At 41.6% G+C, this 20,591-nt stretch overlaps 2 protein-coding genes and 1 non-coding gene across 3 annotated transcripts in view; all 3 read left to right on the forward strand.

Moving 5' to 3' along the window:
* kif2c (kinesin family member 2C) overlaps positions 1-2,244 on the forward strand; it is an 87,135-nt gene extending 84,891 nt beyond the window's left edge. The window contains exon 21 of the mRNA XM_080196541.1: positions 915-2,244. Within this exon, the coding sequence (XP_080052667.1) occupies positions 915-979 (65 nt within the window). The 3' untranslated portion in view covers positions 980-2,244. The remainder of the gene's footprint in view (positions 1-914) is intronic.
* Positions 2,245-9,228: 6,984 nt separating this feature from the next.
* Positions 9,229-14,885, forward strand: LOC145347673 (small ribosomal subunit protein eS8). Its single transcript, XM_080195361.1, has 6 exons — positions 9,229-9,289; positions 10,415-10,521; positions 11,555-11,654; positions 12,050-12,225; positions 13,651-13,780; positions 14,731-14,885. Exons 1-6 carry the CDS (start codon positions 9,286-9,288, stop codon positions 14,838-14,840), a joined length of 627 nt encoding a protein of 208 aa, XP_080051487.1. The 5' UTR covers positions 9,229-9,285; the 3' UTR covers positions 14,841-14,885.
* Positions 14,886-15,248: 363 nt separating this feature from the next.
* On the forward strand, positions 15,249-15,372 carry LOC145348755 (small nucleolar RNA SNORA35). Its single transcript, XR_013887996.1, has one exon. It is a non-coding gene; the product is annotated as a small nucleolar RNA SNORA35 (small nucleolar RNA).
* Positions 15,373-20,591: the final 5,219 nt, after the last annotated feature.

Consider the following 20,591-nt stretch of genomic DNA (forward strand, 5'->3'; position numbering starts at 1 on the left):
CCATGCTGCCTAGCTGTGATGAATAGGAGCTGCTCTAAAGATGAGTGGGAGGACTGAATATTTCTATGCTGCCGTACTGCTTTTCAATCTTCCCAATGTTCTCTTCCACAAATTACCTGGAGCCCAGCTAATGATTTCTCTATTTAGAATAGAGAGATCTTGGATGACATTAGCCATGGGCAATAGCAAACCCATTTTACACCACATCTGAGAAAAGAAAATTGGGAATTGAATAAGAGGTCGCTATTTTGGTGGTATTGCTGAAGATATTTCACTCATCCCTTCCAAAAACTTGGATGGGCAAAAATACAGAATTCAATCTTGAATTCAATACTGAAAATATTGGTTAAATATGCAATAGTATAATGTCATGGGTCATTTTAAATCTTTAATATTTGTGATGACCAGTGTAATCACCCTATCTGCTTGGGTCCAAGAGCTATGCCAAATTTATTGTTAACAATAAAACATGATATTCAAGTTTACATCAGGAACTTAATGAGCTACTAACATACTCAAAAATTTGTACTTGACCCCATTTGTATATTAATTTTGTTTAAGATCTGCAGTGATTGTGGTCAAATTAAATTCAACAAGGATATACTTCAGTTAATACCTAATAGTGTACTGTAACTTGTAGCCTAATATGACTTTAGTTGCCCTTTCATCTTTGTGGGGCGTTGGTTTCTTAATCTGCAACTACCTTAGTGTTAATCTTTACAGAGATCTTTTTAAAGTTAAATGACCTATTTAAAGATCTTTGAGGATCACTACATTATAAGTACAATCTTTAAACTAGTTTCATGGACAGTCCATATTCTTGAATTATTCATATTGCACAGCTCAGTGAAGTGATTTATATTTCTCAGCTCAGTATTGGCTTGTCTAAATATTAATATTTGTGTCTCCTACAGAAAATCTGAAGGCGTTGAGACAAGCCCTGCAGAAGGAGGAACAAGCTGCCAAAACTCAAGGCTGAGAAGTTGTTGGCATCAATCTGTGAAATTGAAATGTGTGTTAAAGCACTTGCGTTGTAACTGTCGTGGCCACTGAATTCAACTGTCATTCACAGAGGCCACAAACTGTGCATGTGTTCTTCTTTACTGTGCCTGTCCTTACAGTCCTCGTTCTAAAAGTTTTGTCTATATGCATTTTCTTATGTTTCCTTTTGAAAATTGTACAGATTTATATCTAGTATATAATATGCTTGAACTGACAGAACTAAAAATGGAAGTATGCATACATAGTGCAGGTTTGATCAGTTTTTCAGGGTGCATTGATTTCTCTAACTCATTACTCAGTTGATTGTGGAGAAATGACCTTGTTTAAAGAGAACTTTTAGGAGAATGGAATTGCTGTGTCCTTTGTTTTCTTTCCCTACCCTTCCCCAAAATGTTCCCTAAAACCAATTTTAATATGCTGGTATTGTGGAACTGTATTTAATATAGACAAGATTCTCTAAATTCCACAATGTAGTACTTTATAACTGTTCCAATGGGATACACTCTCAAACCTTTTGTTATGAGCTTGAACAATGGTTTTTGTATCCTCCTCCAGTCATTGATTTTCAAATCAAAGGCAAATTCCATATGCAAGTTACAAAATAACATTGGAGTTTGATATACCTTTGATAGACTGCTGAAGCATTTTTGAGTTGTTGGTGGTCTTTATTGGATTTGTAAATCAACTAAAGGATGTTGTAACTTTGTCGTGCCGTAGAGGCAAAAATCAAGCTCTTATGCAGTCTAAGAGCTGATGTGAAACTTGGCAACCTGATACTTTTGAATTACTCTAGTGAAAGCAAAATGAGAAACTGCGTAGAACTTGCTCGATTCATTATTAAAAGCATTTCATATATTTGTATATTTTAATCCTGTCTAAAAATTGAGTAGGAGGAGAGAAATCAATAGAGTTTTGATTCTGAAATGACCCTTTTTTTTAATGTATAAACTAGTTGTTGAAGAACTGAATTAAGGTTTTTTGTCTATCCCTAAATAATTGCAGTACTGAAGATGAAAAATCAAATGTGAATTGATTCATGGTTCACATCCAATCCCAGAATGTATGGGCCATTGGAATATGTCGAATTGAAGAATCCTCATTATACTGTATTTCATTTAATAAAGAAATTACCATGCAAAATAGTTACAGTTGCTGACCTTTCACGATTAGCATATCACACTGAGCATACTTCCAAACACAAGTGCTGAGCATTGAGTTAACTGGGATCTAAGTGAAACTTGTAGAAAGATTCTTCAAATTCTGTATTAAATTTTTTGAAGAAATGAACATTAAATGAATTTCAAATAAGAAACTGGGTGAGAGCCCTTTTCACTTTCCTGCCTCCTTTTTATCTTGCTAGTTCCTCACAGTGCAGAAAGAGGCTCGCTCCTTCAGCAAATCCCTGACTTTGTGAAAGGAAGCTAGTCTAATGTGCATCAGATGAATCAGCCCCACATATCCTCAGCAAGGAAGATAACCCTAAGTGAAAGTGTTGCTTTCCCTTACAGATCAGTTTCTGGCCAGTTAAATATTCTATAATCTTGTGTAGGCAGACATGCATCCTGTACCTAATACCACATCTTGTACCCATAAGGTTGGTATGTGTTGGTCATGATTGTTTCATTCAGCAGTTGCAGAATGACAGAAAACTAGTCAATTTTGAAGTAATGGTTCAATCCAAGAAGCCGATCACTAAATGTAAGCATGTAGAATTGTGCACTTCGTGAAATGGCAAGCATATAATTGCATTAAGCACCTCCAAGCCATCGGGCAATAGCAACAGTACACCACTTTCATAGTCCACATAATCCAACTACAACAAGAAAACTTTTGCAAAAAAAGCACTTGATGGTTCAAATCACTATTTGGTAAGGAATTTGACACTTTTTCTTCTTGTGACACACACTTGGCTTTTTTGGACAGTTGAATCTACAATCTTCAAAAGGACATGGGAAGATTGGCAAAAAAAGGAGTGACAAGTGGCAGATGAAATTTAATGCAGAGAAACGTGAAGTGATACATTTTGATCAAAAGAAAAAAGAAGCAAAATAAAATAAAGGACACAGTTCCAAAAGAACTGCAGGAGCATAAGATCCTGGGACCATATGCACAATGCATTGAATTGCAGAGGAGCAAAAGTCAAACTGATGAATACCCTACAGCAAAGATTTAGTATGCGTTCAGCTCACCTGCACTACTTCAAACCATCTAGGTGGAGTCTGCGATCTTAGTCATAATTTCTAAGCCATTGAATTAAACTTGTAAAGTAGACCTGAGTGCTTCTTTGAAAACAAAAGGCTGGAGCCCACACAGCAGCTGTAATCACAGCTCTGGAAAGGCCATAAGTTACATCTTATTGCGTCACTAAATGAGGGTAGGGTCTAACTCAGTTCATAGAATTCTCACAGTGCAGAAAGAGGCCATTTGGCCCATCATGCCTGCACTGACAACAGTCCCACCCAGAGCCTATCCCTGTAACCTCATCCATTCACCCTGCTAATTTCCCTGACATTTAAGGGTCAATTTAGCATAACCAATCCACATAACCTGCACAGCTGAAGTGTGGGAGGAAACCCCCACAGACACAGGGAGAACATGCAGACTCCACACAGTTACCTGTGGCTAGAATTGAACCCAGGTTCCTGGTGCTACGAAGCAGCAGTGCTAGTCACTGTGATCGTTGAATGGGTTCAATAGCTTTTTTACTTAGTAGGTTCAGAATGACTACTTGAATTGTTAACTCAAAGTCTTCCAGCTACCTACGAAGCATAATTGCCAACAGAGATTCCATTAACCAGCAGCTGAACTAACTATACAATTATTCTGACTACAAGAGCAAGTCAAAAGCTGGGAATTCTGAGGTGAATAACTTAGCTCTTGGCTCCTCAAAGCCTGTCCAATATCTAAAGGTATGAATTTGAATTTTATAGTTGATGGAATACTCTCCATTTGCCCAGATGAATGCAGGTCCAACAGCACACAAAGTTTGACAACATAAGAACATAAGAAATAGGAGCAGGAGTAGGCCATCTAGCCCCTCGAGCCTGCCCCGCCATTCAATAAGATCATGGCTGATCTGTCGCTGCTCAGTTCCACTTTCCCGCCCTCTCCCCATAACCCTTAATCCCCTCTCTTATCAAAAACCCATCAACCCGCGTCTTAAAAATATTTAGCGAGGCATCCTCCACCACTTCAACGGGCAGAGAATTCCAGAGATTCACCACCCTTTGAGTGAAGAAGTTCCTCCTCAACTCCGTTCTAAACCACCCCCCTTTTATCTTGAGGCTGTGCCCCCTAGTCCTACTGTCTTTTGAGCGGGAAGAGTCTCTCCACCTCTATCCTATCCATCCCATTCATCATCTTATACGTCTCAATGAGATCTCCCCTCATTCTTCTAAACTCTAATGAGTACAAGCCCAGTTTATTCAGCATAAAGCAGCTTACTTGATCAATATCAAATCTAGCAGCTTAAACAGTCACTCCCTGCATTGATGCACAGTGGCAGCAGTGTGTACCACTTTCAAGATGCACTGCAGCAATTCACCAAACTTCCTTCCATAGCACCTTGAAAATCTGACCTTTTCATCTAAAATGATCAAGAACGTCAAATGCATTAGAACACCACCACCTGCAAGTTCCCCTCCATACAACACACTATCCTGACTTGGAACTGACTCACTGTTCCTTCACTGTCTTCTTTCTCCTACCAGTTGTGGATGCCACAATACTAATTTATTGCCCTTCATTTTCTGTCATCATCCTTTCCTCTTACAATTCCAGTGCATTTAAATCTCACCACTACATCTTTCCATCTGTTCCCAGACCAATCCTTTCCACTTTTCAGACAATCCTATCTCCATCACTCTCCAGACCATGTTTCTTCCTTCCGTAACAGATGACCATACCATTTTATACTCTTCTTGTCTACATTTGATTTGATTAATTATTGTCACATACTAGTACACAGTGAAAAGTATCATTTCTTGCACACTATACAAAGTATACTGTTCATGGAGAAGAAACCAAGACACTGCAAAATGTAGTGTTACAGTCATAGCTAGGGCATAGAGAAAGATCAACTTAAGGTCCATTCAAAAGTCTGATAGCAGCCAGGAAGCGGTTGTTCTTGAAAAGGTTGGTACATGACTTCTGCTTTTTGTATCTGTTTCTAACAGAAGGTGGAACAGAGTATGTTTGGGGTGCATGGGGTCCTTAATTATGCTGGCTGCTTTGCCGATTCAACAGGAAGGGTAGGCAGAGTGAATGGATGGAAGGCTGGTTTGTGTGATGGATTTGGCTACATTCACAACCTTTTTGATGCACTCACAATCATCATTGGCTCACTGATGTGCTAGGTCCTGATTTTTGTTGTTTCTTATTACTCCACACTTACAGCTGAGTGAGGAGGGACAAGCTTATTCCACATTATTCAGTTTTCTTGGTTGGTTGCAACAAAGGGATTTTTTTATATTTCTTTGAGAATATCTTTTCCAAATCAAGGTATTTACTTTTTAATAAACTTAACTTAGTTTTCTTGAATCAAAGAGCGAGTTAATTAGCTACTAAACCTGTGAAAAAATAAAAGACATCACACACACATCTGAAGTACACACCAGTGCACAGATACCTGTGATCTGTCCCCATTGAGTGCCTGGAACGATCCAGTGGCATTGGAATTCAGAGTCACTGTCACCTTCACTTCCACTGGGAGCAGGTGCCCTCCTCTCCCCTGAGGTGTCAGGTCTGTGAGGACCTGAGAGATATGCCACACATTCTCTGCTCAGGCGGAGTTGACGCCAACATGGCTTTCGATAGGCCCTCAAAGGGCTTCCGTGTCCTGTACAGTCTCTGTCTCTGATCTGTAGGCATAGCCATTGCACTCCTTTGAGCCATTGCCATGGGAATTACTGCAGCATAGGTATTCCAGGCATGTGTTGCAGTTCAGGCATATGGAGTAGGGACAGCCTCCTGATTATCACAATATGTGTTCCCATTCACTGCAGAGTACATGCAGTTTGAGTGTCTATGCTAACCAGAGCACCCCGCTTGGAGCACCAGCTGCCTGACTTGATGAGCCCTTAAGAAGCACATGGCACCCTTCCTCCCCTCCCTAAAATCCCAACATTCAGTGGAGTCCCTCACCACAGCCAGAACAATGGAACATCTCTGCTCCTGGGGACAGTATTTCCAGTGAATGAGCTCAATGAATCCCCCCACCCCACCCAGCAACTTTGCTAATCTCAACTCCATAACACTTACCGCCTCCTCAGTACTGCCATGCCATGTCCCAACTTTTACAGAACAGTTGTAAATGCCACCAATGTGATGTTATGCCAGAGACACGGGGAAGATGCTGGCGTGACGGGGGGGGAGCGAGGCGGGGGGGGGGGAGGAATTCGGTCATGAACCCTCTAATCATATATAAAAGTATATGAATAGCCACCATGCTGATTTTTCAGTTTGTGCTAAAAAACTTAGGCGAGGAGATGTGCAGAGGCCTGGCCGTCCAACAGGAAGCCCATGAAACAGCCACTGCTGATGTCTCCTGGCCCATTGCACTACTAGAGCGGCACAGTGATCTGGGAGAATTACCCCCCCGAGATTTTCTTACCTTCAAAAATAAGGTATGGGTGGGATTGTGGTCGGTACATACATCATGTGCCGCATGGCCTTCTTCTGTACTGTAGGGATTCTATGATTCTAGTCTTCCAAAGCTTTTTTCCAGATGTTCAAGTCATGTTTTCATCATCCCCACTATGTCATGGACCATGGCACTTTCCTGTCTCAGCTGCTCAGTTAGAACAACCATTACAATCAAGAATAAGAAAGAACTCTTTGCTGATTCTTGATGTAATCTAACTTTGGTTTCAAAATTCTCACTCTTACGCCACAATTCTTCTCACTCCTGTCTGACATTCCTTGGACATGTTGTGTATTGGGTGTAAGTATTCAGGGACGTCACAAATTCTCACAGTTTGATTTGATTTATTATTGTCACATGTATTGAGATAGTGAAAAGTATTGTTTCTTATGCACTATATTGTCAAAACATACTGTTCATAAGAGTACAAGGGGAGAAGGAAACGAGAGGGTGCAGAATATAATATTGTAGTTACATGTAGGGTTAAGAGAAAGATCAAGCTTAATATATGATAGGTAAATTCAAAAGTCTGATGACAGCAGGGAAGAAGCTGTTCTTGAGTCGGTTGGTACACATTTTCAGACTTTTTCCTGACTGAAGGTGGAAAAGAGTATGCTGGGGGTGCATGGGGTCCTTTATTATGCTGGTTGCTTTCCTGAGGTAGTGGGAAATGTAGACCGAATAATGGATGTGAGGCTGGTTTGCATGATGGACTAGGCTATGTACATGACCCTTTGTAGTTTCTTGCAGTCTTGGTCAGAGCAGCAGCCATAACAGGCTGTGATACATCTGGAAAGGATAGTTTCTATGATGCATTTGTAAAAATTGGTAAGAGTCGTAGTGTCCGTGCCAAATTTCCTTAGCCTCCTAAGGAAGTAGAGGCATTGGTGGGTTTTCTTAACTATATATAGCGTCAGCGTGGAGGGACCAGGACAGATGGTAATCTGAACACCTAGCAACTTGAACCCCTCAATGATCTCCACTTCATCCTTATTACTGCTTTACTGTTTTTCATTCATTTCACTACTGTTCTGATGTGTTCCAGATTGGTGCTCATTGTCATTTCTTGATTTGCAGCTACCTCTTTGATCATTGTTTTTGATTTTCTTCATTCATAGGCCAATTAAGGTATTAGCCCCACCTATCTGATTTCATCCTCTTTTTCTAAGATCAGTCCACCTGTATCCTTGATTGTATGTATATTTCCCCACAACTTGAGCAACTGCAATTCTGAAGATGTCTTTTAGTCCCTCTGTAGTATCCAAACTTTCATATATTTCTTCAGAGGGCAGGGATCTTTCTTCAGCAATCACTTCGTTTACATTTCTTCTTGCTTCTTATAACACCGCCCCCAATCTCGACTAGTTTTTGCACCTCCCTGCAATTTCCTTTAAATTTGCTCCTCTTTTTTAGTTGGCCTTTGCGCACCTAAAAGTGGAAGTACCTCAATTTCTCCAACCAAATAGAATAAATGGTTTACTACAGGTGGTTTTTAGTTTTAGGGGGTTATGGGTGTGGGATAAATGAACTTTAATGCTGAAATCTGCAAAGCAGGGCAACAGGCATTTCAGAGACCCTTCGAGCAAAGTCATTCTCACCAAATGACCATTGCTTCAGAGCTGTCTAAAAAGGGCAAATGTTAGTATGGGGGTAAACATTTCCTTTTGTTTTGAACAGCTTTCTCTTGACTCTGAAGGAAAACGTTCACCTTATCTTCCAATTGAGCACTTTACAGCCTTCTGGATTGAAATTGAGCTCAACAACTTTAGAATATATGAACCCTCCCCCCACCCCATTTCTTTTATTCTGTTTCTTCTTTCCATCTCGCTCATCCATTTTTATCATCCTTCTTTCTCTCTTCTGTTTTTCCACCCTCTCATTCCTGCTGTAAGTTGCAACCCTCACTTGCCCCTGACCAACTGCCTTAACCATCTGTACCTCGGTTCTGCTATAGATTGGTTTCGCAGGTCAGCACAACATCGAGGGCCGAAGGGCTTGAACTGTGTTGTGTTCTATTCACATTCTGTTCTCTTAATGGACAACCTGTAACATCTCTCTCTGCTGTCTTTATCCTCGTTTACATTCCCTTCGTCCTATTCCAGTAGCCACCCTCCCCCCATAGAATATATCTTTTCTGATCTTCTGTACCCTTGGCTCTGATGAAAGGGCATCAGATTCGAAACCTTGGCTCTATAGTCTCACACATGCTGTCAGACATGCTGAGATTTTCTAGCATTTTCTGTTTTTGCCCCCCTCACAAAGATGGCGCACACCCCACCCCCCCGCGGGCCAATCGCCCCTCACGAATATAGCGCGGGGCCCCAGGTTAAACTGCCCCTCACAAAGATGACGACCAGAGGGCTCCAACGAAGGAACATCGAGACTCCAAACGTTAAGCTCCATTCTCTCGCCACGGATGACGGTTTACTGAGATTTACTAGTATTTTCTGCTTGTGGTTGAGATTCCACAGTGATTTGGTTTTACCGCGGGCACTGCTTTGATCCAGGCTGCCCCCGCCCTTCGCAAACATTGCGCAACCGTCATCCTGGTTACGTCACACGCCAGTGGGTTCTCGCGAGATTTGGAGCTAACGTAAGTCCCAGAATCCTTTGTGCTTCCTTTTTGCAGCTGGAGCCTGAAAATGGGTAGGTGAGACTGAGGGGTTGGTGAGGATGCAATCTTAATCCATCCGGCAAATCTATCGCGTGGCGGCTGACAGAAAGGCGCACGCTTGGTTTGGACCAGTGTACCGTTGAGGATGGAGTGTGTCTGGGGCAGCCGATCGGGTTGATCGTGCTGCTGTTGCAATGTTTTAATGGGAGGATAGTGGAGGGAGCCAACATGGCGGCCTTCGGCCTGAAATGTCGACTGGAGAGGGCTTTTGTAGCCGAATGCTGCAGTTACCATCTGCTCACCACTTAGATTGCAGGTGGAAAAGCTACGGGGGCCGATCTGCAAACACGAGGTCGGGTCTGCCTTCCTGTTGGGGGATATGTGGAGGGAGGGACGGAGGCTGGCTGCTGGATTGAGACCCTGTTCATACTCTTAACATATAATCTGGAGATAAAGTGTGATAATTTCTGTTAAACATTTTGCCCGAAATCAAGGACTGATTATCAATGTAAACCCCAAGCCAGAAGCTACATTCTCACTCTGGTATGATTGAAATTGTTAATATGGGTAAAGGAGCTGTAGGGCATGTTCCATGTCCAGCATAGCTCAACAATGCTGCATTACCCTCACTCCCATTGTGGATTATCATTTACATTAGCCCATGATGTGGAGATGCATGCAGTGGACTGGGTTGGGCTTGGTAAGACATCTCACAACACCAGGGGATTAAAATTCAACAGGTTTATTTGGAATCACAAGCTTTTGGAACTTGAATGAAGGGGCAGTGCTCTGAAACCTTGTGATTACAAATAACCTGTTGAACTTCAGCCTGGTGTTGTGAGACTACTTCCTGTACTTTGGCATGCTTCTAGTTGTTTCACCTGGTGATTTGGAATATAACTTGTAGAGCAGTTCAAAACTAGGTTTTATTGCTTGATACCCGACTTGCTCATTTTAAAGCTTTATTTTAATGGTTTGGGTTTGTAATGATGTAAACAATGGAACTCATTTGCTATGATCCTTTGAATTTATCTTCTGGAGAACTAATAAGGTAAAGTTGACAGCGTCCCAAGTGACCATAGGCTGCTCTCTCCTTTGAGAGTGTTAAATCCATCTGTCCGTTTTGTATTCTGATCAAACTTGATAATTTACTTCAGGTATTTCCCGGGACACTTGGCACAAGCGTCGCAAGACTGGAGGTAAAAGGAAGCCATATCGCAAAAAAAGAAAGTATGAACTTGGGCGTCCTCCTGCAAATACTAAGGTATGGAGAACAATATCCACATAATTAAAATTGATAGTAGAGTGGGGGGATGTGGAGGGAGAGACTTGATGAGATTCACAATGGATTATTTGGGTAAAATTAGGTGATCATTTTCTGGCAATATGAATGATGAAAATATGACTCTTGAGATAGGTGGGTTTGTCTTGACTGTTCTGGTCATATTTAGACCCACCAATGTTACTCTTGTCATAGTTACACTGACTACACTGCCTGTCTTAATGTTTCCAGTAGGTTCTTATGGGATCATTTAAAGTTTTAGATTTTACAGCCATTTAAATTTTGGTAATAACTATATCAAACTTAGCATGATTGAAGCTGCATAACCATCTGTATGTTAATACAGTTGTTGTACAGCAGTTTATGTATTTGGTTCCCAATGTCACAATGGCGACCAGAACCTCAGTTCTGGTCGCCTCACTATAGGAAGGATGTAGAAGCTATTGAAAGGGTGCAGAGGAGATTTACAAGGATGTTGCCTGGACTGGGAGGCATACCTTATGAAGTTAGGTTGAGGGAGCTGGGACTCTTTTCCCTGGAGAGACGAAGGTTGAGAGGTGACCTGATAGAAGTTTACAAAATGTTGAGAGGAATAGATAGGGTGGACTCTCAGAGGCTATTTCCCCGGGTTGAAATGGTCGCTACGAGAGGACACAGATTTAAGGTGCGGGGAGGGAGGTTCAGAAGTGATGTTAGGGGTAAGTTTTTCACTCAGAGGGTGGTGAGTGAATGGAATCGGCTGCCGTCAGTGGTGGTGGAGGCGAACTCGCTGGGGTCTTTTAAAAGACTTCTGGATGAGTATATGGGGTTTAATGAGATTGAGGGTTATAGATAGGTCTGTAGGTTGGTAGGTGATGATGTGATCGGCGCAACTTGTGGGCCGAAGGGCCTGTTTGTGCTGTAGTGTTCTATGTTCCTTCAGCCTGAGTGGTGATTTTATTAGGATTTGTATCATTGAAACTGATTGGCATTGAAGTTTACTAAATCCTTACTGATGTTTTTGATGTGTCTGCAGATTGGGCCACGCCGCATTCACACAGTGAGAGTCCGTGGTGGAAATAAGAAATATCGGGCGCTAAGGTTGGATTCAGGAAACTTCTCGTGGGGTTCTGAATGTGAGTTATTTTTGTTTTAAAATTTATTTCTAGTATCACAAGTAGGCATACATTTTCACTAACTTCATTGCAGTGTTAATCCCCATGTTGCCACATCCAGTGTCTGTTCATGTACACAAAGGGAGAATTTAGCATGGCCAATGTACCTAACCAGCATGTCTTTCAGACTGTGGGAGGGAAACAGGGCACCTGGAGGAAAGCCACATGGACACAGGGAGAACGTACAAACTCCACATAGTGAACCAAGCTGGGAATTGCACCCTGGTCCCTGGCGCTGAGGCACAGTGCTAACCTCAGTGCAATGACTGTGTAACAATTTCTTCTCTCTTTTTGGTAGAAATTTTCTGGTCAACTATGTCATATATAATCCAGTGGTAAACTATTTCTCTTTGTAGGTTGCACACGAAAAACCAGGATCATTGATGTGGTATACAATGCCTCTAACAACGAATTGGTTAGGACAAAGACATTAGTAAAGAACTGTATTGTTCTAATCGACAGTACTCCCTTCCGGCAGTGGTATGAGTCTCACTTTGCCCTCCCCCTTGGCCGGAAGAAGGGCGCCAAGTTGGTATGTGGAGCATTTGATTGAATTAAATTACCACAAAGTTTATTTCTGTTATGTTGGGTTGCAATGGCTTTTGTCAATAAAGTAGGAACATAAAACAAAGTAAATTCAGGCATCTTGCTAACAAGAAGAATAGTGTAGAGGGCAAACGTAACTAAATTAGAAAATAATAACACCAGGCAAACTCTGTGGATAGCTTTTCCTGTCTGCCAGGTTTTCCATGCCTTCTTTCTACACTCATACTGCAATTACCATTCGTAGCACTGGACTGATCTTTTGTACTTTATCACCTTCTTTGCCTTGAAACTTTTAATTGCTCCACTCCATCACAGATTTCTCCCTTTTTGCTCCTGTCCTGTTGCATTACCACTGGCTCTGTACTTGAAAAGCTAATGTCTTGTAATAACGATGATTGGTTATTGAACAAAACTGGTCTCTAGTGTTTGTAGCGTTTTCCATTTCTGTGGTTGTCTTTGGCAAGTCATTAGCATTTTACACTGATTTAGTGACTTTGGATATATTCCTATTTATGATGCTTTCTTTGAAACCTTTCATGTTTCATTTTCTTTTGAACAACTATTAAGTCATTAAATTCATTTTCGATATATATTTCAAGCCCAGATTCACAGTTGGTTAGTGACATCAGCTTATTTGCACAGTGGTACTATAAACTTTCTGAAAGTGGGTGTTTCGACTACAATTGTCGTTTTTGTTTTTTAAAAATTGAAATAGGCTACAAATAAATGCAGGGTGAAAATTTATTGCTGCACAGTCATTCAAATTGTTTGCATTAACAAGTGCACCATAAGAATGAGGGGAGATCTCATTGAGACGTATAAGATGATGAATGGGATGGATAGGATAGAGGTGGAGAGACTCTTCCCGCTCAAAAAAGACAGTAGGACTAGGGGGCACAGCCTCAAGATAAAAGGGGGGCGGTTTAGAACGGAGTTGAGGAGGAACTTCTTCACTCAAAGGGTGGTGAATCTGTGGAATTCTCTGCCCGTTGAAGTGGTGGAGGCTGCCTCGCTAAATATTTTTAAGACGCGGGTTGATGGGTTTTTGATAAGAGAGGGGATTAAGGGTTATGGGGAGAGGGCGGGAAGGTGGAACTGAGCCACGACAGATCAGCCATGATCTTATTGAATGGCGGGGCAGGCTCAAAGGGCTAGATGGCCTACTCCTGCTCCTATTTCTTATGTTCTTATGTTTTCAGGTAGGTTGTCTGGAGTATAACTAGTTGCTCCTAATGTATCTGGAAATGCCAGTATTGTGTGATAGTGAAAATTATTATGATCCATAATTCCATGGCACACAGCCTGATTTTTATTTCTAATTGCATAATGTTGACTCAGTCAAGATTTGCTGGGCTGTCTTTTTTTTTAATTTTCCTTTATACTGTTATATAAGATGGCACTTTTGTTTCAGACCCCTGAAGAGGAGGAAATACTGAACAAGAAGCGGTCAAAGAAAATTCAGAAGAAATATGATGAACGGAGAAAGAATGCAAAAATCAGTCCACTGCTAGAAGAACAATTCCAGCAGGGAAAACTGCTTGGTATGTAATTGAAGGTCCTGCATTGAACATTCATCCTGTAATCTTGCTGATCCTCAAAAAATATGCACTGTTCTTACTGATGTGGGCATGAGGCAATTAACCTGGTGTTGTGGGACTTCTTGCTGTGATGTGGGCTGGTGTTCAGATTGGGCAGTGGGATTTCCCTGGTGGCTGTGGATTGCAGACTTTGGTGCCATATGCCAAGTTATCCACTCAACTTTGAGAGGAGCATTTCGAAGGTTTTTATTTCATGGAATGTGGGTATTGCTGGTGAGGCCAGTATTTGTTGCGCAGCCGTAATTGTCCTTGAATTGAGTTCAATTGCTAGACCATTTCAGAGGGTAGTTAAAAGTCAGTTGTTGTCACTCTGCAGTCATTTGTAAGCCAGACCAGATAAGGATGGCAGATTTCCATCCTTAGGGGACCTAGTGAACCAGATGGCATTTTGCAACATTCTTTGACAGACTAGCTTTATATTCCAGATTTATTAATTGAATTTAAATCCCACCGGCTGCTGTGATAGGATTTGATCCAGTGTTCCCACAGACTGATCCAGAGACATCCCCACAAAATGTGACAGAACAGTGTGTACAGATTAAGGTTGATTTAAGCTTGGCTGTGTTGTCTGGTCGTGTAGTGGAGAGTTATCAGCATACTTGATTCTGTAACCCAAAACACCTCGAGGGTAAGGAAGTTTGCTCAAGAAAAATAAAGCAATGTTTCTTTGGTAACTGGTGATAACTATGTAAACTGTTAATTATTGATTTGGAAATATATAGCCTTTTTATGGAACTTATCAGAGGTATAACAATTCTGTCTTTTATATATAAATGACATTGATATTGTGCATAGGGCAGCTAAGGAGAGGCACCAGCTGAAGTTATTATATGCCTAGTTAATGCACTGAAGTGATCAGTTTATGATAAGACATAATGTTTCTCTTTTTGCAGCTTGCATAGCTTCAAGACCTGGCCAGTGTGGCAGAGCTGATGGCTACATCCTTGAAGGAAAGGAGCTGGAATTCTACCAGAGGAAGATCAAAGCAAAGAAGGGCAAATAATCATAATGCTTTAAGGAAAATTATTAATAAACCATTTTTGACCAATATGTTGTCATTGCTGTAAGATTGTGAAATGAGAATACTCCCCTTTAGTTTTCCTTGTGTGCAGTTTGTAACTTGTGATGTAAGTATTTTGCACAATACATCAATGTTTGTCAGTCAGTCACCTAGTATGGAAGCAGATGGGTAGGCAAAAATGAAAGTGACTCCAGTTCCTCCGGTGGAGCAGTTAGTGTGCTGGGACAAGATTCACAATAGTTTGACCCCAAATATGAAATGAATAACTTAGATTTCCATTTTAAGTGATGCTGGCTGATATTCAATCTAGCTTCCTTGCAAGGTGCACAGCAATTCACCTTGCTCAGGGGTTGATCGTGTGTTGCTGTTTTGTAAGAGTGGGGTAGCTATTTACACAATTTAGTGTCTTGCCTGTGGCCTTCCAAGTCTCATTCTTGTGCAAGATCAAATTCCAGTTCACAGAAGGGCTGAGCTTTTGCTTGTAGCATCTCCCTTTCAAAGGCTGGGGACAGCTCAAAGTTGTTAGACTTATTTTTAATCATTTCTATGGAACAGAATTTGTTAAAAAAATCGTGAATTTTATACATGACTCTAGCTATGACTGGGGAATACACGTCATTGCTTCCAAAAACCATTTAGTTAATAGCCTAGAGAAAAAGTGTAGATCTTAAAAATAGCTTGAGTTCTAGTAGGAGCCAGCATGGAAATAGTCTCCTTATGCTGTAATCATTTTAATGGGTACAATGCAAAATTTAAGCATCTGTTTGGAAAACACAAGGCTATCTGAGGAGCAAAGTGTTCCCTTGACCTAAAGTTTTAGGGTGTAACCTTTTCTAGATCAGATGAACTTCTATTGAAAAGTTTCATGATACTGGCAGCTATTCAACAGAGCATTGCACTTGTAAAATTACAAACAATGCTGGAAATATTCAGCAGCTAGAGAAACAAGAATTAATATTTCAGGGTGTCAAGACATTGCATTTGTTTGCATTGTATACATGTTATGTAGAGGAAGTATAAGAAATAACGTTTGAACTGCAGATTGGATCTCAAAACATTGACTTTTTTAAACAATACCAAAAGGGGAGGTGAAAACGTAACTTAGGTGAACCTGTGAAAGTCACCATTTTTGATTAATGGTGAACTAACAGGCATTTTGCATTATACATCTTGGTGCACAAAATTGCGTCACGTTGCTCACTGGTCGGTAACTTTTCTAATTTAAAGCTGTCTGTTATCCAGGACACTAGTGAATGGTGAAAGATCATTCTCATGTGGGAATAAGCAAATTGTTTGTCATTTCGTGAACTTTTAGTTTGTGATGAATTTAAGACTTTGTTTATAAAGCTGGAGATAATTCAGTTGAGAATGGGGTGAAGAAATAAAGGAGAGATTTTCCACAGCATGTTAGGGTCTTAAATGCTGAGACTGAAAGCATGGTGAAAGAAGATTCTTTGAAATACACAGCCTTCAAGGGCATCTGTGGCCTACTTTATAAGCTAAATGTGATTCCTGTATGTCCATAGTTCCAGTCCTTATAAAGATGAGAAATCACGATAGTTGCAGTGCAGAAGACCAGAAGAAATAACAGGAATGCCTTGAGCCTACTCTGCCATTCAATTGGATCAAAAATCTCTCAACCTTAAATATGCACATGAACTCTGCCCACCTCACCATGACTTCTCAGGACAAGGTGTTGCATAGACTTGATTCTCAGAGAAATTCCTGTTTAACTCTGTTATGTTGGAGCCCTTTTATTCTGAGACTATGCCCTCTGATCCTAGAGTTTCCTTTAAGGGGAACGTCCATAAAGTTAACCCAATGACTGGAATTGTACTACCATGGAATTTGGATTCAATAAGGACGGGGGGGGGTGGGGGAAACAATGGGATGGTCTTGCCTGTGGATAGGATTTTATGGTGTTGGAGTGTGAGGCCGTAAAATTCTGCGCTCTGTTTCAGTGAGAGCACCTGCAATGACTGGTCCCAACCTGTACAGGTAAAGCAAGACTTGCCTGCTCTGACTTGCCCAACTGCTGCTATTCTGCCCATAACCTTGCTTTCTTAATATTTCTACCCCATTTGATAACAAAGCATTGTGCAAGAATAGATTCATGACCTTATTCCAAAAAATAATTCAAATTTTATCCAATTCGTGGTCCCCACCAGTGAGACATACAATATCCAAGCTGAGAAGAAAGGGCATTACACCTAATTTAGCTTGTGACATTTGATGTTAGCTATTAAATATCAGTCTTAATTTATTTATTTTTAATGCTTTGATCCTGCCTTCATCACACTCTTAAGCATTGTGTTCCAGGCTAGGCACACTTCACGTGCCAACAAAATGTAGGGCTGTGGAAGAATGATTGCTTTTGTAGAAAGCTGGTATGAGTTTGAAAGTCTGAATGGCTTGTGTTGTAATGATTTTAAGATTGCAAGTAAACTGGAGCTGGATATGTGTGTGCATTAGTGCAGGGAGGGCTTCTTGATCAGTATGGGGATTGAATGCGCTACTTTGACACTGGCACCATGCTCTTAACCACCTGAGCCAACTAGCTAACATTCAACACAACGGTTATTGGACTAAATTCATTTTATCTGTACGAATTGTCTGGATTGAAAGATGGATTTTGAAGTAATAAGTGAAATTATCAGCACAATCATTGTATAAACTAGGAGAAGGCTGTTGGGTCCTTTTGAATCTGCTCTGCAATTCATAATAGTTATGGCTGTTGAATTTAGTTCCTGTTTTCTCCAAGTACCTTTTGATCCCTTTAGCAGCTAGAGCTATATCTAACTCATTGCAAACATACTGTTTCTGAGGTAGAGAATTCCACAGGCTCACCAAACACTACCTGGTTTCTCAATCTTGGTCCTAAATGGTCTACCCTGTATATTCAGACTGACCCCGCATTTTGGACTAGCCTATCATTGAGTATATTTTTGTAGTTTTTTAAATGAGATCTCTCACATTCTAACTCCCGTGAACATAAGAAATAGGAGCAGGAGTAGGCCATCTAGCCCTTTGAGCCTGCCTCGCCATTCAACAAGATCATGGCTGATCTGAAGTGGCTCAGTTCCACTTTCCCACTTTCTCCCCATAACCCTTAATCCCCTTGCCTACCAAAAACCTATCTACCCGCGTCTTAAATATATTTAGCGAGGTAGCCTCAACCCTTAAACGGGCAGAGAATTCCAGAGATTCACCCCCCTTTGAGTGAAGAGGTTCCTCCTCAACTCTGTTCTAAAATGCCCCCCCCCCCCCCATCTTGAGGCTGTGCCCTCTAGTCCTGCTGTCCTTTCTGAGCGGGAAGAACCTCTCCACCTTTACCCTATCCATCCCTTTCATCATCTTATACGTCTCAATGAGATCTCCCCTCATCCTTCTAAACTCTAACGAGTACAAGCCCAGTCTATTCAGCCTCTCCTCATAGCTCAACCCCCTCAACTCTGGTATCGGCCTAGTGAACCTCCTCTGTACTCCCTCCAAGGCCAAAATATCCTTGCGCAGGTGCGGCGACCAAAACTGCACACAGTACTCCAGCTGCGGCCTCACCAGTGCCCTGTACAGTTGCAGCAAGACCTCCCTACTTTTATATTCAATCCCCCTCGTTATGAAGGCCAGCATCCCATTTGCCTTCCTGACCACCTGCTGCACCTGTAGGCTGGGTTTTTGCGACTCATGCACAAGGACCCCCAGGTCCCTCTGCACCGTAGCATGCTGCAGCTTTTTGCCCTGTAAGTAGTAGTCCTTCCTACCGTTATTCCTACCAAAGTGGATAACCTCACACTTGCCAACATTGTATTCCATCTGCCAGGTCCTCGCCCACTCACTCAGCCTGTCCAGATCCCTCTGCAGAATTTCCACACCCTCCGCACAATTTGCCGTTCCACTTATCTTTGTGTCATCAGCAAATTTCAACACCTTACACTCGGCTCCCTCCTCCAGATCATCTATATAAATGGTAAATAGCTGAGGCCCCAGCACCGATCCCTGGGGCACTCCACTAGTCACCAACCGCCAATCAGAATAGCACCCATTGACACCCACTTTCTGCCTCCTCCCACTCGCTCAGCCTGTCCAGATCCCTCTGCAGACTTTCCACACCCTCCGCACAATTTGCCGTTCCACTTTGTGTCATCAGCAAATTTCGACACCTTACACTCGGCTCCCTCCTCCAGATCATCTATATAAATGGTAAATAGCTGAGGCCCCAGCGCCGATCCCTGGGGCACTCCACTAGTCACCAACCGCCAATCAGAATAGCACCCATTGACACCCACTCTCTGCCTCCTATTTGTCAGCCAATCCCCTATCCATGCTAACACCCTACCCCCAACTCTATGCCCCCTAACCTTCTGTAACAACCTTTTGTGCGGCACCTTATCAAACGCCTTCTGAAAATCGAGAAACACCACATCCACCGGTTCCCCTCTGTCCACTGCACTAGACACATCCTCGTAGAATTCCAATAAATTTGTCAGACATGACTTCCCCTTAACAAAACCATGCTGCGTCTGCTCTATCAAACAATTCTTCTCAAGATGCCTCGCTATTTTTTCCTTGATTACGGATTCAAGCATTTTTCCTACAACAGACGTTAAACTAACTGGCCTATAATTCCCTGCCTTTTGCTATTACCCTTTTTAAACAGCGGCGTAACATTAGCCGTTTTCCAATCTTCCGGCACTTCATTATTCTAACCAATTTAATCTCCATAAGTCAGTCCTGCAATTCGAGGAATCAATGTGGTAAATCTGCTGCACTCATTCCATGACAAGAACATTCTCAGAAAAGGAGATCAAAACTGTTTACAATATCCTAGGTGTGGACCAGAACTTTCTGTCCATTCACACTGTCAGATTCCTTAGTCCCATCAAGATGAACCCCTGCTAGTTTCCCAGCAACATAGGTTGGCTTCAATGGGAATTTCCCACCGACAGCAAATGGTAGACTGCTGAGAGAAACACTTGACAGGAGGCCAAAGACTTTCAGCTGTTCCCTCACTAAGTCCTGTATTAACTGGAGCAAGACATCCATGAATCCTCTCACTATGAAGGCCAGCATGCTATTTGCTCTTCTGAACGCCTGCATTGTTATTTTAAGTGACTAATGTACAAGGGCACCCAGGTTTTCTTGTACATTCTCATCTCCATCTTGCAATTCAGATAAATGATCTGCCTTCCTGTTTTTGTTACCAAAATGGATGACTTAACATTTATTTGCCAACTCAGCTTGTCCAGTCACACTGAAGCATCTCTCTCCTCACCCTCCCCCAGCGTTGTTACTTGCCAATATTACATTATCCAAATCATTAATCTCCATCATGAATAATTGGGGTTCTAGAACTGATTCCTGCAGTACCCCACTATCCATCCATCTTACTATACAAGCCCCAATCCAATGCACTCATAATGTACACACTAATTTATGTGGGACCTTGTTAAGAGCCTTATGAAAGTCAGAATAAACCACATTCACTGGCTCCCCTCATTAACTGCTAGTTACATTTTTGAAGAATTCCAGTAGATTTGTCAAATATGATTTTCTTTTCATAAATCCATGCTGACTCTGTCTGATACTGCCACTTTTCAAAGTGCTCTGCTACTAAATCTTTTATAAGGGTTTTTAACATTTTCTCTGTTACTGGCATTAGGCTGGCTGACTCTTTTCTGTCTTCCCTTTTTAAATAATGGGCTATATTAGCTACCCCCCAATCTGAAGGAACTT

This window comes from Carcharhinus amblyrhynchos, chromosome 9 (assembly GCF_965287045.1).
Source record: "Carcharhinus amblyrhynchos chromosome 9, sCarAmb.v2.hapA, whole genome shotgun sequence".
Lineage (NCBI taxonomy): Eukaryota > Metazoa > Chordata > Chondrichthyes > Carcharhiniformes > Carcharhinidae > Carcharhinus > Carcharhinus amblyrhynchos.